This window comes from Armigeres subalbatus, chromosome 2 (genome assembly GCF_024139115.2).
Source record: "Armigeres subalbatus isolate Guangzhou_Male chromosome 2, GZ_Asu_2, whole genome shotgun sequence".
In the NCBI taxonomy this organism is placed as follows: Eukaryota; Metazoa; Arthropoda; class Insecta; order Diptera; family Culicidae; genus Armigeres; species Armigeres subalbatus.
In genome coordinates this window covers 359,051-372,796 of record NC_085140.1, presented here as the reverse complement: position 1 = coordinate 372,796, position 13,746 = coordinate 359,051, and the positions used below count along the sequence as shown (strand labels likewise).

The window sequence follows — 13,746 nt, the reverse complement described above, 5'->3', positions numbered from 1 at the left end:
CGCGACGTGCGATGCGACGCGACGCGACAGTGCAATTTGACAGCCTGTTGATAATGATTGTTATTCTTTTACGTGAGTCGCGTCGCGTCGCATCGCACGTCGCGGCTACTCTGGCGGGCACCTAAGTCTAAATAGGAGTAAATGTCGCAATAGTGAATGGATAGCACGGAGCGCATTTTTTATGAGTGTCCAATAATTTCAACGTGTTCCGCTCTAGTACTCCATTAGTCTAAACGTCATCGACATATCTCTTTTCCTCTTTTTTTTCATACATGCGGTCTGATTTTGTCACTTTGTAAACAAAATATTGAAGGTGTTAAACGTGTTATGAAATTTCAGTTCTTCCTGAGTAAATTTAATGAAAAAAATAGCTAAAATGCCTGCTGTGGCCAAGAGAAATAAAGCGAAACCTGGAAAATCGGAAGGGATAACGAAAAAACCATTAATTTTATCAAATCGGGTAAGTACTGAAGTGTGTTTTGCAGTGATGGTTATAACCTCTAATGCGTTACTCCCGGGACCATTTTCAGAGCAACAAACGAACAGCGAAAAAAGCCATTACCGAACGGAATGAGAAGGGCATAATCTATGTCAAACATTTGCCCCATGGCTTTTTCGAGAACCAGTTAAGGGCTTTCTTCTCCCAGTTTGGCAATGTCACTCGGGTACATGTAGCCCGATCGAAGAAAACCCTCCGGAGTCGGGGATATGCGTACGTTGAATTCATGTTCCGAGAAGTAGCCCAGATTGCTGCTGAAACGATGAGTAACTATCTGATGTTTGGTAAACTGTTAAAAACCGGTCTCTTGCCTGCAGGCGCTAAACGAATTCCCCGTAAGTACGAGAAGGCTTTTGATAGTAATGGAAATCAGACGACGACTTACAACCTTTGGCTTAAGAAACAAGTTGCTAAAAGCAATTCCAGAGTCTCAAAGACAAAAATTGTTAAGCGAAACCTCCGTGCCCTAAGCAAACTTAAAAAGATGAAGGAAAAATATGCCAAAATGGGAATCGACTACAATGTAGATGATGTTGCTCCAATTTATAGTAAAGATGATTTGAAAAAACCAGAGCAGGACGTAGAAGAAGCTAAAAATCGTGCAAAAAAGCACCAGAAAAACATAAGTGCAGATATTGACGAATCAAGTGAAGATTCCTCCGATGATGACGAAGAAGCCGGTTTTCTCTCGTTGGAATCAGCGGATTGGGATGTTTCTATGTCGGACGATGATGAAAACGAGGACAATGATCAGGAAAATCAACTCGAAAGATCGAAAAAATTGGTTGCTGTTGATTTTGCTAACAAAACGAAGATTCGCATTGACAAGGAAAAGAAAAAAAATCAAAAGCCTCACCGACCCCTTGTTTTAAGGCCACCAAGTTCTACGGATTCTTCTCCAGAAAAAACGGTATCCAAGAAAAAAGTCACAAGGAAAGTAAATGAGCCCGTTTTGCAGACAGAACCAGATTCAAGTCCTGAGCAGCAGAAAAAGCGATCAATTAAGCTAAAGGGCGATAAAAGCAAAAAAAGTATTGGTGGAATCACGAAAAAAGCAAAAAAAGTGAAATCCAAGGACCAGAAAAAAATCTCCGGTCCTGTGATAAATGCCGCCAAGGCTTTACTGAAAGATCCCAGCGTAAAGAAGACACAGGCCAAGGACATCAATAAGAAGAAAAAGAAGAAGTAAAGTTAAGTTTAAATAAATATTATAATTTCTTTTGAAATAAAAATGTAGATTGTCTAAGAAGATTGCTTTTCTTTGGTTGTAGCTGAGGTTCCGATTTTGATGCGTTTCCACTTCATTCTGCGATTCTGGAACCAGACCTTCACTTGCCGTTCGCTAAGATGCAGGGCAACGGCGATTTCGTATCTTCTGAGGCGAGTGAGATAATTTGAGTGGGTGAATTCAGCTTCTAATGCTTTTACCTAAAATTATGGAGAAGAGATCATTAATGCAGTCTCATACCTACATTGTAAGGTCGAGAAAGTTACCTGAGATTTTGTGAAAGCCGTTCGCTCTTTTCGATTGCTGGCGTTGTTTTTGTTGGAGTTTGTTGGTTTACCGTGGATTTGCTTCTTCTTAGAATCACTAAGCGCAGCAGGACCATGTGAGTACACTACTTGATTCGTAAGGCTTGCATCTGTTGAAAAGAGATGGTAAAATATTGTTAGTTACATGGTCTGATAGTTAATGCAAATCATGTCTTATTCTAAATGTTTTAATAGCCCTGCTATATATAAGTGGTAAAGTTTTGGGAGATGCTAACTTAGAAGAAGAATGGCACCGTAAATCATTTAGTGGCTCAATACGGATCTGCAACGTAGCATCTGCAAAGAATAACTAAGTTTTTTTTTTATTATTTGCCGTTGAAGCACCATGTACTTAGTACTCAAGTCGACGGGACAAGCGATACTGGGCGGAATCTCTTGCCGGGGCGGAGATGAATGCAACGATTTCTGTGAAAGACGCGATTGGTCAGCTATTGGTCGACTCAATTGGCCTGCTGAAAAGGAGGTTCAAGTTATTCGAACAACTTTTTTAAGTGTCATCCGGGCCACCACAACCTTGAAATGATCTGCCTATGATCCGGCGTATACCACGCGTTAGTACCGAAGCTTCATCACTGCTAGCAATCCAAACAGCCATCCAATGCATGAAATCGAACAAAGCTCCAGGAACGAGACGTCGATTCCATAACATTCTCTCAACTGTTGTATCGTCTACTACGCAATAACTGGGACATAACAAGTTTCCCGGACGACCGGACGCATGGTATCTCAGTGAAAGCGCCCAGACCTGAGACCGACTGTATGCGGCAAGTGGCGAGGCATCATGCTGCTGTATAATGCTTGTCTTCAAGGTTTCATGCAAAGTGATCTCAGAACGAATCTAGGAGATCGATGCGACTCTCCGACGGCAGCAGGTCGGGTTGTATGTGGGAAGATCCTAATTATCACGCTATTTATCATTCTGGAGCCGGTCAACGGATTCCAAGAGTCTTCCAATTTGGTTCCCATTGACTTCGAAAAATCTTTCAACCGACTTAATCACAATGAGACGCAAAACGGTTTGTTAGCAAATCATCAACCTAACTACAACAGGCAAAGTAAGGGGCCCTCTCATACAGAGTGATGCACAACGGGAACCTGTTCGATGTCAACCGGGTCGCAGCTGGTGAGACAAGGATATATCCTATCATCACTATGGCTGCACAGTAAACGACGGTGTTATTGTTCATGATCTAAACCACGAACCATCAGACAGCACCTGAACGATTTCGATTTGGCTGAAAACGTTACACGTCTAGCTTAACGGCTATCGGATATGCAGATAAGGATCGACGAACTGCCTTACATTCCTAATCGACAGGCTTAGTCATCAACGATAACAAAACCAAATCGTTGAATGCAAACACGATGACCGCTTCCAACATTAAAGTGGCCGGAAAATTAGTGAAAAATGTTGAAAGCTTCTTGGAAGCCAAATGGCGTCAAATGGCGGTTCCAAGATCGATATAGGCGCAAGGATAAGGAGGGCAAGGACTGCTATGTAAGTTTAAGTAATGGGTGAAATCTGTGCTACTATACGCTAGTGAAACATGGTCTGCATCATGGGACAGTCAGCGGCTGCGGGTATTCATCAACGATGCTGGTAGCCTTACAATAGGCTCTTAAACACCGAGCTCCATCGTTCTTGTTACCAGAGGGCAGTAGCCTCTATAAAGAAATAAAAGAAGTCGAACGAAATTTAACCTGGCACATATTAAGGCGCTAGCTGGGTATCGTCCAGGATGCAGATCTTCCAAGTCGATGCTTTGCATAAATTGGTGTGCACATGACCCACAAGTAAGTTAAATGTAATTTGAATTATCTGAACGAATTTCAAGAATTGAAATCAGATCACTGCTTAGTTCTCACAGCAGCACACCGCAGAAATTACTATTCGTCTATCCACACACTCTGCATTGCTCCAGCTCTAGTTAGCCCACATTGAGAACGACCAGCCACTCTAACTACTAGGCTTTTCACGACCACATTCACAATCATTTTTATTTGTTCTAAACACTTCATTGCGTGGCCATCGCAAGTTACGTTGACATCGCGGTATCCCAGATCTCCCTCTAAAACCTCATCGCGGATTTCATAGCACGGTCACCCCGATCCGTTTCTAACTTTGGTCATACAAATCTGCTTTCTAAATTTAATTACGCGGTCATTCCAATCCGCTGCCTACATTACATTGCGCGGTCCTCTAGATCCACTTCCCGAATTTCATCGTGCGATCACCCCGATCCGTTTCCTACAGTCCATTGCGCGGTCATCCCGATCCGCTTCCTAAATTTAATTGCGCGGTCATCCCGATCCGCTTCCTACATTCCATTGCGCGGTCATCCCGATCCGCTTCCTACATTCCATTGCGCGGTCATCTCGATCCACTTCCTAAATTTCATTGCGTGGTCATCCCGATCCGCTTCCTACATTCCATTGCGCGGTTATCCCGATCCGCTTCCTAAATTTCATTGCGTAGTCATCCCGATCCGCTTCCTACATTCCATTACGTGGTCATCCTGATCCGCTTCCTACATTCCATTGCGCGGTCATCTCGATCCGCTTCCTAAATTTCATTGCGTGGTCATCCCGATCCGCTTCCTACATTCCATTGCGCGGTTATCCCGATCCGCTTCCTACATTCCATTGCGCGGTCATCCCGATCCGCTTCCTAAATTACATTGCGCGGGCATCCCGATCCGCTTCCTAAATTCCATTGCGCGGTCATCTCGATCCGCTTCCTATATTTCATTGCATGGTCATCCCGATCCGCTTCCGTCACTTCATTGCGCGGTCATCCCGATCCGCCTTCAACAAATCCATTAAGCCTCCACATCGATTCTTCACTAGTCACAAATTTGCATGCAGTAACTTTAACCATTCACAACCTTAGCAATCCCAAACAGCAACGTCCAGTCGCAAACTCAATTCCTGAATCCACCTGAAATCCACATTATAAAAACAAACAAACAATAACATCTGTTTGGAAATTCCGTTCCTATAGTAACGTACACCAATACGCCAACACTCTGTGAATGTCTATGTTGGCCCCAAAGGGAGCAATAACAATTCCAAATCCATGGGGCCAGGCGTTTTATTTCCTCAATCCAGCCCGACCTCCTCAAAACTATGCTCTATACCACTTCACCCCGATCAGTCTCAGCATCAAACCCATCGACCAACAATGATGTACTTGATCAATATAACAAATTGCACCATACTCAATTTGAGGTGCAAAACGACTTGGCGAGCGTGAGGCGCATTCGAGGATGGAGAGATGTTAGATTTTTACTACTGTGCACTGCTGCTATGAAAACAAACACACAACTACTCCTTTGCGCGCTCGGATGAGTAAAAGAAAATCCCTTTTACACCATCACCGCACTATGGGGCGGCTCCATACAAGTAGGTGGCCGAAAATATTTTCATTTCATTTCTGTAATATTTCACACTTATATCGTAGATTATTGTCTAAAAGATGTGAAATACTTGTTTTGCAGGTCGTTATTACTTCTACACGGGTAAAAATCCGTTTCCGGAAATGAGAAAATAATTCATGATTTCATGAATCCAACGTGTTTTCATTTTATGAAAATACACCATGAATATAAATCATGATTTCATGATTTATTTTCGCGTAACGCAACCAATGCGTTACGATTTGGTTGTGGAGATCGAAAAAATAAAAAAAAAGTTCAACAGGGGTTTTGAACTCGAGTACACCGAGTGAGAGCCCGGCGTGCTATCTTTCAGCCGTTCTCACTTCTTGGGAAGGAAGTGTTCGAAGTATAACCGGTTATACATTTTGTCGACTGTTGAAGATTGCGTAGTACCATGAATAATGTTCCTGAAATCATGAATTATATTCATGATTTCATGAACTGGCATGATTCATGATTTCATGATTTTTTATTCATGATTGTGGGTATGCATTTGTTTCCGTGTAAGGTCTCCAAACGCCCTGGAATACAGACCTTTGATCTCTATGGAATATATCCCTTTTATCTACGGATGTCTCATGTACACAGCAGTCTATAGATGTGTATTTTATTGCAGCGCAGACCTGCAGAGTTCAAACTAGAAAATTGTATACTGTTTTTATGTGAATTGAGTTGTACAGATGTTCTAAGTTGCACAAGGACTCCGTCAAATACAGGCCATTGCATCTACATACGTAACAGGTTGTCTTTGTAGGATTTTTCAGATTGGTTCAGGCTCTTAACCCGTAAAACAAATAAAGGGAATACAATATAAAGCTCTATTAAAGCTAAACGAACTCCATGCAATAAAAGCTTCAAGATATATAAGTATACTGCAACAACATTTATTTATTCATTATGTACATGAACATCCTCAACAAAATCATCATTTATTTCTTCAAGATCGATTAAAATATCTGCTATGGTATATTTTTCTGTACTCGAATCTGTTGTATTGCAAGAAGTTTCAGTCACTAAAAAACTTTGAACATCTTCAGGATATTCCAGATTAGATTTATTTTGAAGTCGCTTACCTAAGTTGAGGGAGCTTATCAAAGGATCCGACGAGTTCATAGCACGAATGAAAACGTCATGTAAATTTTCTTCTCTTGAGGCTTTCCTGGCATGATGAGTCCGACTTTTTTAAGTGCTTGTGTTGACACTCAGCTGCTTCTTCAGCCAACATTCCAAGTGGTGCTGGTGAATGAATAATTATATCCCCAGCATGGGCAAGGACTTTATGCACCGTAGCAGGAATTTTATACCAATCATACAGCTGCAAATATAACCGGTAGGTTGCTTTACAATAACTGTCTAGCTTTTCAGGATTGATTGGCTCTTGGCAGTTTATCGCGATCAGAATGTTCCAGAACCGGTGAATTAGCTCTTCGTTGACATTTAATGCTTCACTTAACAGATTTGGATTCGATAAAATTCGATAAAATTCTTCTAATTCAAATTCTGTGTCAAGCCATTCCTCATTATATGAGTCAAAGTAAGTTTTGGACCGGGATGCGGCCTGCCATTTTTTTTCAAATTTCAAATGCAGATTTTTCAATTTTGTATGGAGTTGACTCTTTTTTTGTTTCATCTAAACAGATAACACTGAATCAACAATTTGACGCCACAATACACGGTTCGAGGCCGCATCTCTCCATCCTCGGATACGCCCCACGCTCGCCAAGTCGTTCTGCACCTGGTCTGCCCATCTCGCTCGCTGCGCTCCACGCCGTCTCGTACCTGCCGGATCGGAAGCGAACACCATCTTTGCAGGGTTGCTGTCCGGCATTCTTGCAACATGTCCTGCCCATCGTACCCTTCCGGCTTTAGCTACCTTCTGGATACTGGGTTCGCCGTAGAGTTGGGCGAGCTCATGGTTCATTCTTCGCCGCCACACACCGTCTTCTTGCACACCGCCAAAGATGGTCCTAAGCACCCGTCTCTCGAATACTCCGAGTGCTTGCAAGTCCTCCTCGAGCATTGTTCATGTTTCATGTCCGTAGAGGACAACCGGTCTTATAAGCGTCTTGTACATGACACATTTGGTGCGGTGGCGAATCATTTTCGACCGCAGTTTCTTCTGGAGCCCGTAGTAGGCCCGACTTCCACAGATGATGCGCCTTCGTATTTCACGACTAACGTTGTTGTCAGCCGTTAGCAAGGATCCGAGGTAGACGAATTCCTCGACCACCTCGAAGGTATCCCCGTCTATCGTAACACTGCTTCCCAGGCGGGCCCTGTCGCGCTCGGTTCCGCCCACAAGCATGTACTTTGTCTTTGACGCATTCACCACCAGTCCAACTTTTGTTGCTTCACGTTTCAGGCGGGTGTACAGTTCTGCCACCTTTGCAAATGTTCGGCCGACAATGTCCATGTCATCCGCGAAGCAAATAAATTGACTGGATCTGTTGAAAATCGTACCCCGGCTGTTACACCCGGCTCTCCGCATGACACCTTCTAGCGCAATGTTGAACAACAGGCACAGGCACATCACCTTGTCTTAGTCCCCGGCGCGATTCGAACGAACTGGAGTGTTCGCCCGAAATCTTCACACAGTTTTGCACACCATCCACCGTTGCTTTAATCAGTCCAGGGAAGCTGTTCTCGTCCATAATTTTCCATAGCTCTACGCGGTCTATACTGTCGTATGCCGCCTTGAAATCAACGAACAGATGGTGCGTTGGGACCTGGTATTCACGGCATTTTTTAAGGATTTGCCGTACAGTAAAGATCTGGTCCGTTGTCGAGCGGCCGTCAACGAAGCCGGCTTGATAACTTCCCACGAACTCGTTCACCAATGGTGACAGACGACGGAAGATGATCTGGGATATCACTTTGTAGGCGGCATTAAGGATGGTGATCGCTCGAAAGTTCTCACACTCCAGTTTGTCGCCTTTCTTGTAGATGGGGCATATAACCCCTTCCTTCCACTCCTCCGGTAGCTGTTCGGTTTCCCAGATTCTGACTATCAGTTTGTGCAGGCACGTGGCCAGCTTTTCCGGACCCATCTTGATGAGCTCAGCTCCGATACCATCCTTACCAGCTGCTTTATTGGTCTTTAGCTGTTGAATGGCATCCTTAACTTCCCTCAAGGTGGGGGCTGGTTGGCTTCCATCGTCCGCTGAACTGACGAAGTCATCTCCTCCGCTGCCTTGACTTTCACTGCCTGTACTCTCAGCGCCATTCAGATGTTCCTCGTAGTGCTGCTTCCACCTTTCGATCACCACACGTTCGTCCGTCAAGATGCTCCCATCCGTATCCCGGCACATTTCGGCTCGCGGCACGAAGCCTTTGCGGGATGCGTTGAGCTTCTGATAGAACTTGCGTGTATCTTGAGAACGGCACAGCTGTTCCATCTCCTCGCACTCCGCTTCTTCCAGGCGGCGTTTCTTCTCCTGAAAAAGGCGGGTCTGCTGTCTCCGCTTCCGTCTATAACGTTCCACGTTCTGCCGGGTACCTTGCCTTTTTTGTTTATCCACAGCGAAGCTTTGGCAGATATATTCCAAAGCTTTTTCAACGCGATCTACCTGACGTCCCTCGTGAGCTCTAAATACTTCAATGAGTTGCCTATAATTCATGATTCACCAAATAATAAGTACAAACACTTCACACGATTTACCTTCGCAATCACAGCTCACTATGCACTCAGATAGACATTCATAAATGTTCTGTTTATTTATTTCACCTAGGTACATACCAATAATTATCGAAAGATGTCCTTAGGTACAGACATTTTTGCTTCTTGTATTCACATATTGGATTTTAATTAATATCAAAATTTTACTTTTTATGAAATAATTTCAAATGAAGCCGAGAGTATTTTCGTAACCCTTAAGAGTATATTGTTTTTTTTTTTCATATTTATTTGCTTGATACTTGATAGATAATGAGTTGCCTCCTCTTGGTGAGCCTACGCCAAATGGAGTATCATATAGCTGCATAAGCTATCGTGTACACGGCCTACCACGAAGCCTACGACACTTTTCGTGTTATCTACTATCTCTATTTTAACTGTTCTTGATGCTCTTTTGTCATACGCATGGGATTTGTATCCAGCCCATCACAGTCTGCCGTGTATTATGAGAATAATTACATTTAATGTTTCAAAATTAATGACTTTTTTTTGAAAAAGTGATCGGAATCGCAGATTTGCAGCCATAAGCAGCTGGAATTTGTTTTAATGCCTTCTGGGAGGTCCAAAGAAAGTCGTAGTGGTAGTCGCTAAGCGAAACTTTGAGAAACTTTTTTTGTATGGAACTTTTTGTATGAAAAAATTTTTTTTTTTTCTTCGGGTTATTTTCGGATGTTTCACTACCTATTTTCCCATAACTTCCCATAACTAACCCGTTCTTCGCAAGTCCATGAAACAAGCTTTCAGAAACTTTTTCAAGAGTTGGAAAAGAGCTACTGTAGCCGAAGATATTGACAGTTGAATAATGCATTGATTTTTCAAGAACTAAAAAGTGTCTGGCTCTAATGCCTATATCTTGATAACCATATGGCTTAGAGTGCTGATATGCTGGGGTTTAATGCTCCAAAGCATTAGCATTTAGTAGGTCAACTTGAATTACGAATCAGAGAAAGTCGATTTTTTTATTTTCGGCCACCTGATTCCCCATAGTGCACCGCGAGCTTGCGCTGGGTGCTTGTGCTCCTGGCAGGATCGCCAAATATGTAGCTTTGACTCCAACAGAGAATCACCCAACACAGCTCAATGTCCTTGCACTTCAGAATGTAATAGACTGATTCATACCACACAACGGGAAAGGTCAATTAGTTAGGTACCGTCGTGCGGGGCTTTATTTGACTTCGGGGGTTACTTTGAAATTTTGATTACCAATTTGAATACCAAATTTGAAACAGAAAGTTGTCAACAAAACACCCGAAAGGTGATAATGGCAATTTGATAGTAGTTTTCGTTGTAATTCTTGTTTCAAATTGTCCAAAGTAGCCCCTGTCGTATCCCAGCCGAAATGGTTGGACGAATCCGCCATTGAATAGCGGTGCGACATTCCGTGTCTAAAATAGTCAACAAACTGAAGATCAAACTTCTGTCGAACGAGCAATCAACGTCGCATGCTACGATGTCACTCATACTCAAGTAGATATTTTATGGATCATTGGGGCTAACAAAACATATAATTTATATTAATTGAGTTTGTATCTAAACTATACAATCACCTCAAATCAATACATTACAATTTTTGTTTAACCAATATAACATAAACTATGAATACTACAGCCCCCAATTTGTCAAAAGAAGCCGCACGACGGTGCATGATCTGAAAGTAGACACAACGTGTTGATGCCAGCCTTATTAAAAATCTGTTAATTTCATCGCAAATTTTGTAATGTAAATGTTAAGCAACATGAACTATGAAAACTCTTTTTGCTATGCAACTCTCCCTAGACTGGAACTCTTTTACGCCTATGCGTGAGCAAGCTCAACCTCCCACCGCGCCACCCGCTTCCGTAATTTGGCTTTGGTAAGCGCGTCGGGACAGCAGCTGAAGGAAGGAGCAACCCCGTGAGCAAGCCCATAACCACCCACCACGCTTCCGGTACGGAGCATGACCACCTTTCATGTCCGTTGTCTCCTTCTGGAACAACCAGAGATTTCGACAGACACGTTTTATGAATGTCTTAATTGTTATGGGCGCTAACGGTCAGATCGGTAGAGAGGACTTTTTCTGTCCTAAAATTGGTAGGAAAAGCCTTCAATCCGCTACTAATGACAACGACCTACGGATAGTCAATTTCGCTGCTGCCAGAGGGACGGCCATCATCCGTTGCCTGAATAAGATTACGTCCATTTACGAGGTATTTGAAATAATATGAAATAATAATAAGATGAGTGAACTTTGACGTCAAGATACTTTTTATCATGCCATTGTATTATATTCACATTTAAAAAACGGGGTGATAGCTAGTTTGTTGCTAGAAAACTCATGAGGAAAAACGCTTTTAAGGCAGCAGGAGAACAACGCACCACGTGTTGTAGGGGAAGATCCGTCAGTGCTGGACACAAGCCATTTAACGAAAACCCCTCTAACTGTCCGGGTAATTACTGGTATAACAAATACACAAAATATGATCACTGATGTTTCATACAAACCATATATAAGCATTTTGACACGTATTTTAAGAATGTTTGTTGGTGAATTTTGGTGAAAAATTTTACGTTTCAGCAAAGTGTTCCCTAGTATCGGACATTATTGCACCATGTTCATATATGATCAAGTTTCTGTCACATGAGTAGTGACATCATTTAGAAGAGTAGCATTCTTTATTTATATAGAGCTGTAGATATTAAAATGTTTTTTTTGGTGAAGGCAAATCTGCAAACAAACAACTGAAATTATCACTCAGCGAATAGGGTTGAAAAAATGGGTTAACAGAGCTTATTTGACCCTCCAGTTACATTTATTACATCCCTATAAAAATTCCTACGTTTTCCAAAGTTATTTTACAGCTTATTCAGATTACAGCATTTATAATAAATATCATGATGCTAATTTCCAAACATTCAATTATCTTTCTAATATTTTACACGATCATTAATATGATAAATGGCGTAATCTGAATAGGTTATTCATATTTATTTCTGCTTATTTCTATGACTTTCTGATACCTTAGAAACAATTGAAAGTAAGTTTAACAACACATCCGCTGTCCGGATCTGGGGGTTAGCTGTCGGAAACCGAAATAAATTTCGCACCACAATTGCATGATATATTTAACAAATCATCTTTATTCAAAGCAGGATCACAAGATCAGAATGCGTGGAACTGATTTTAATATTGTTGATTCACACGATCTTAAAACAGGTGAAACGCTAAAATTTTGAATTTTTCTGTTCAATAGATTTTGAACAAAGCTTACAACTTGGGGATCTAATATTCCAGATAGGTAAATAATTTTTAAATAGCTTCCTTTTGCATTACATAATATATTGGAGGGAACTCTGCAAGCGTCGTTTTGAGAAGTTTTAGTCATCAAAATTTCGGATTGTCCTACCTTTTTGTCTCTTATTTTGAAAGTTTTTTGTCTAACCTAAATAATTTTAGGTCTAGCTCTGTTATGGCCATCTCAAACACGGTAATTATGATACTATACCGGAAAGGCGTTTTGGCACGGAAATAGTTTTGGGACGTTAAACTAGGCAATGAAAATAAAGCCAGAATTATGTGTATATCATGCCATATTCGACGTTATGTGTTTATTTGTTGTAAACAATTATGTATATTGTTTTCAACACAATTTTTTTTGCTCACTTATAACTTCTAAATCATCTTTTGGTAAATACTTCCTAGAATAACTCAGTATTGCTCATTTGTTGAGAGTATCCCATTATTACCTGATGATGTGTGTTGAGTAACGCCGGCTTCTGTTTCTAAACTTGAATTTTCTCTACTTTCGCCATATTCATCAAAAAAGCTACTCTCATTAGTCGCTTCCGGTTCGCCACTACACCGTGATCCGCTATCACTGATCCTGTTCCTATATGCCTCACATTGTGCACCATTGTTTGAATCATTAAACACCACGGTTTCGAGCCCATCGTACAAACATCCATTGACCCCACATACAACAGTTGCATCTTGATATCCATTACCGACGCTGTATTGGCATAATTCTATATCACTACCGTTCACTTGTTGAGCACAATGCGGCTCGTAGGAGTACTGAGTCGCAATAGGACCTGCCGAATATCTTCGATCATCTGACGAATTGATAAAGTGCTGTGGATCGGAATATCCCGACGAATCTCCCGTTGTGTGATTTTTAATCCAATAATTTGGGAACGCATCTCCACCATAGTATGGAACACTTTTTGCACAATAAACATTATTATAAATGGTGCTGACCCTCTCGAAGCTGCCCGTTATTGCGCAAGTTTCAAGGTATCCATCTGCTTGGCCCCCATCCAAGGGAATTCTGTTTGCCTGAAATTCCGGTGTTGTGGCGGGAACGTAATGGTCACGTGTTTCTATTTTACAAAACGGTGTAAACATTGCACTTTTGAAAATATACGTTCACTAAGTAGAAAGATAGAAACTATAATATGACCGATGCTGTTGAAGTACATCGAACGAATAGAGAAAAGTATGTTGCAAGAACTGATCGCTTCGGAAGCCGTTCTAACGCAGAGTATGCAGTGCATCCGACCACAAAGCATAGCAACTAAGTGGAGGAAGATCAACCAATCAGCAACCA

The 13,746-nt window shown here is 41.8% G+C and overlaps 2 protein-coding genes across 2 annotated transcripts; one reads left to right on the top strand and one right to left on the bottom strand.

Annotated features, from left to right (window-relative positions):
- Nucleotides 1–267: 267 nt before the first annotated feature.
- LOC134217373 (MKI67 FHA domain-interacting nucleolar phosphoprotein) lies at nt 268–1,748 on the top strand. Its single transcript, XM_062696112.1, has 2 exons — nt 268–460; nt 531–1,748. The coding sequence occupies exons 1-2, from the start codon at nt 359–361 to the stop codon at nt 1,686–1,688; spliced, it is 1,260 nt and encodes a 419-aa protein (XP_062552096.1). The 5' UTR covers nt 268–358; the 3' UTR covers nt 1,689–1,748.
- On the bottom strand, nt 1,714–13,544 carry LOC134217028 (homeobox protein Hox-D5-like). Its single transcript, XM_062695783.1, has 3 exons — nt 12,887–13,544; nt 1,994–2,142; nt 1,714–1,927 (listed from the first exon to the last, which is right to left on the bottom strand). Exons 1-3 carry the CDS (start codon nt 13,542–13,544, stop codon nt 1,742–1,744), a joined length of 993 nt encoding a protein of 330 aa, XP_062551767.1. The 3' UTR covers nt 1,714–1,741.
- Between the last annotated feature and the right edge of the window lie 202 nt (nt 13,545–13,746).

Excerpts from the sequence above, each read along its gene's own strand:
- LOC134217373 (XM_062696112.1), top strand. The coding sequence starts at position 359 with ATGAAAAAAATAGCTAAAATGCCTGCTGTGGCCAAGAGAAATAAAGCG. Across the intron at positions 461-530 it reads CATTAATTTTATCAAATCGG|AGCAACAAACGAACAGCGAA; the intron begins GTAAGTACTGAA and ends GACCATTTTCAG.
- LOC134217028 (XM_062695783.1), bottom strand. The coding sequence starts at position 13,544 with ATGTTTACACCGTTTTGTAAAATAGAAACACGTGACCATTACGTTCCC. Across the intron at positions 2,143-12,886 it reads TACTCAACACACATCATCAG|ATGCAAGCCTTACGAATCAA; the intron begins GTAATAATGGGA and ends TCTTTTCAACAG. Across the intron at positions 1,928-1,993 it reads CGGCTTTCACAAAATCTCAG|GTAAAAGCATTAGAAGCTGA; the intron begins GTAACTTTCTCG and ends CCATAATTTTAG.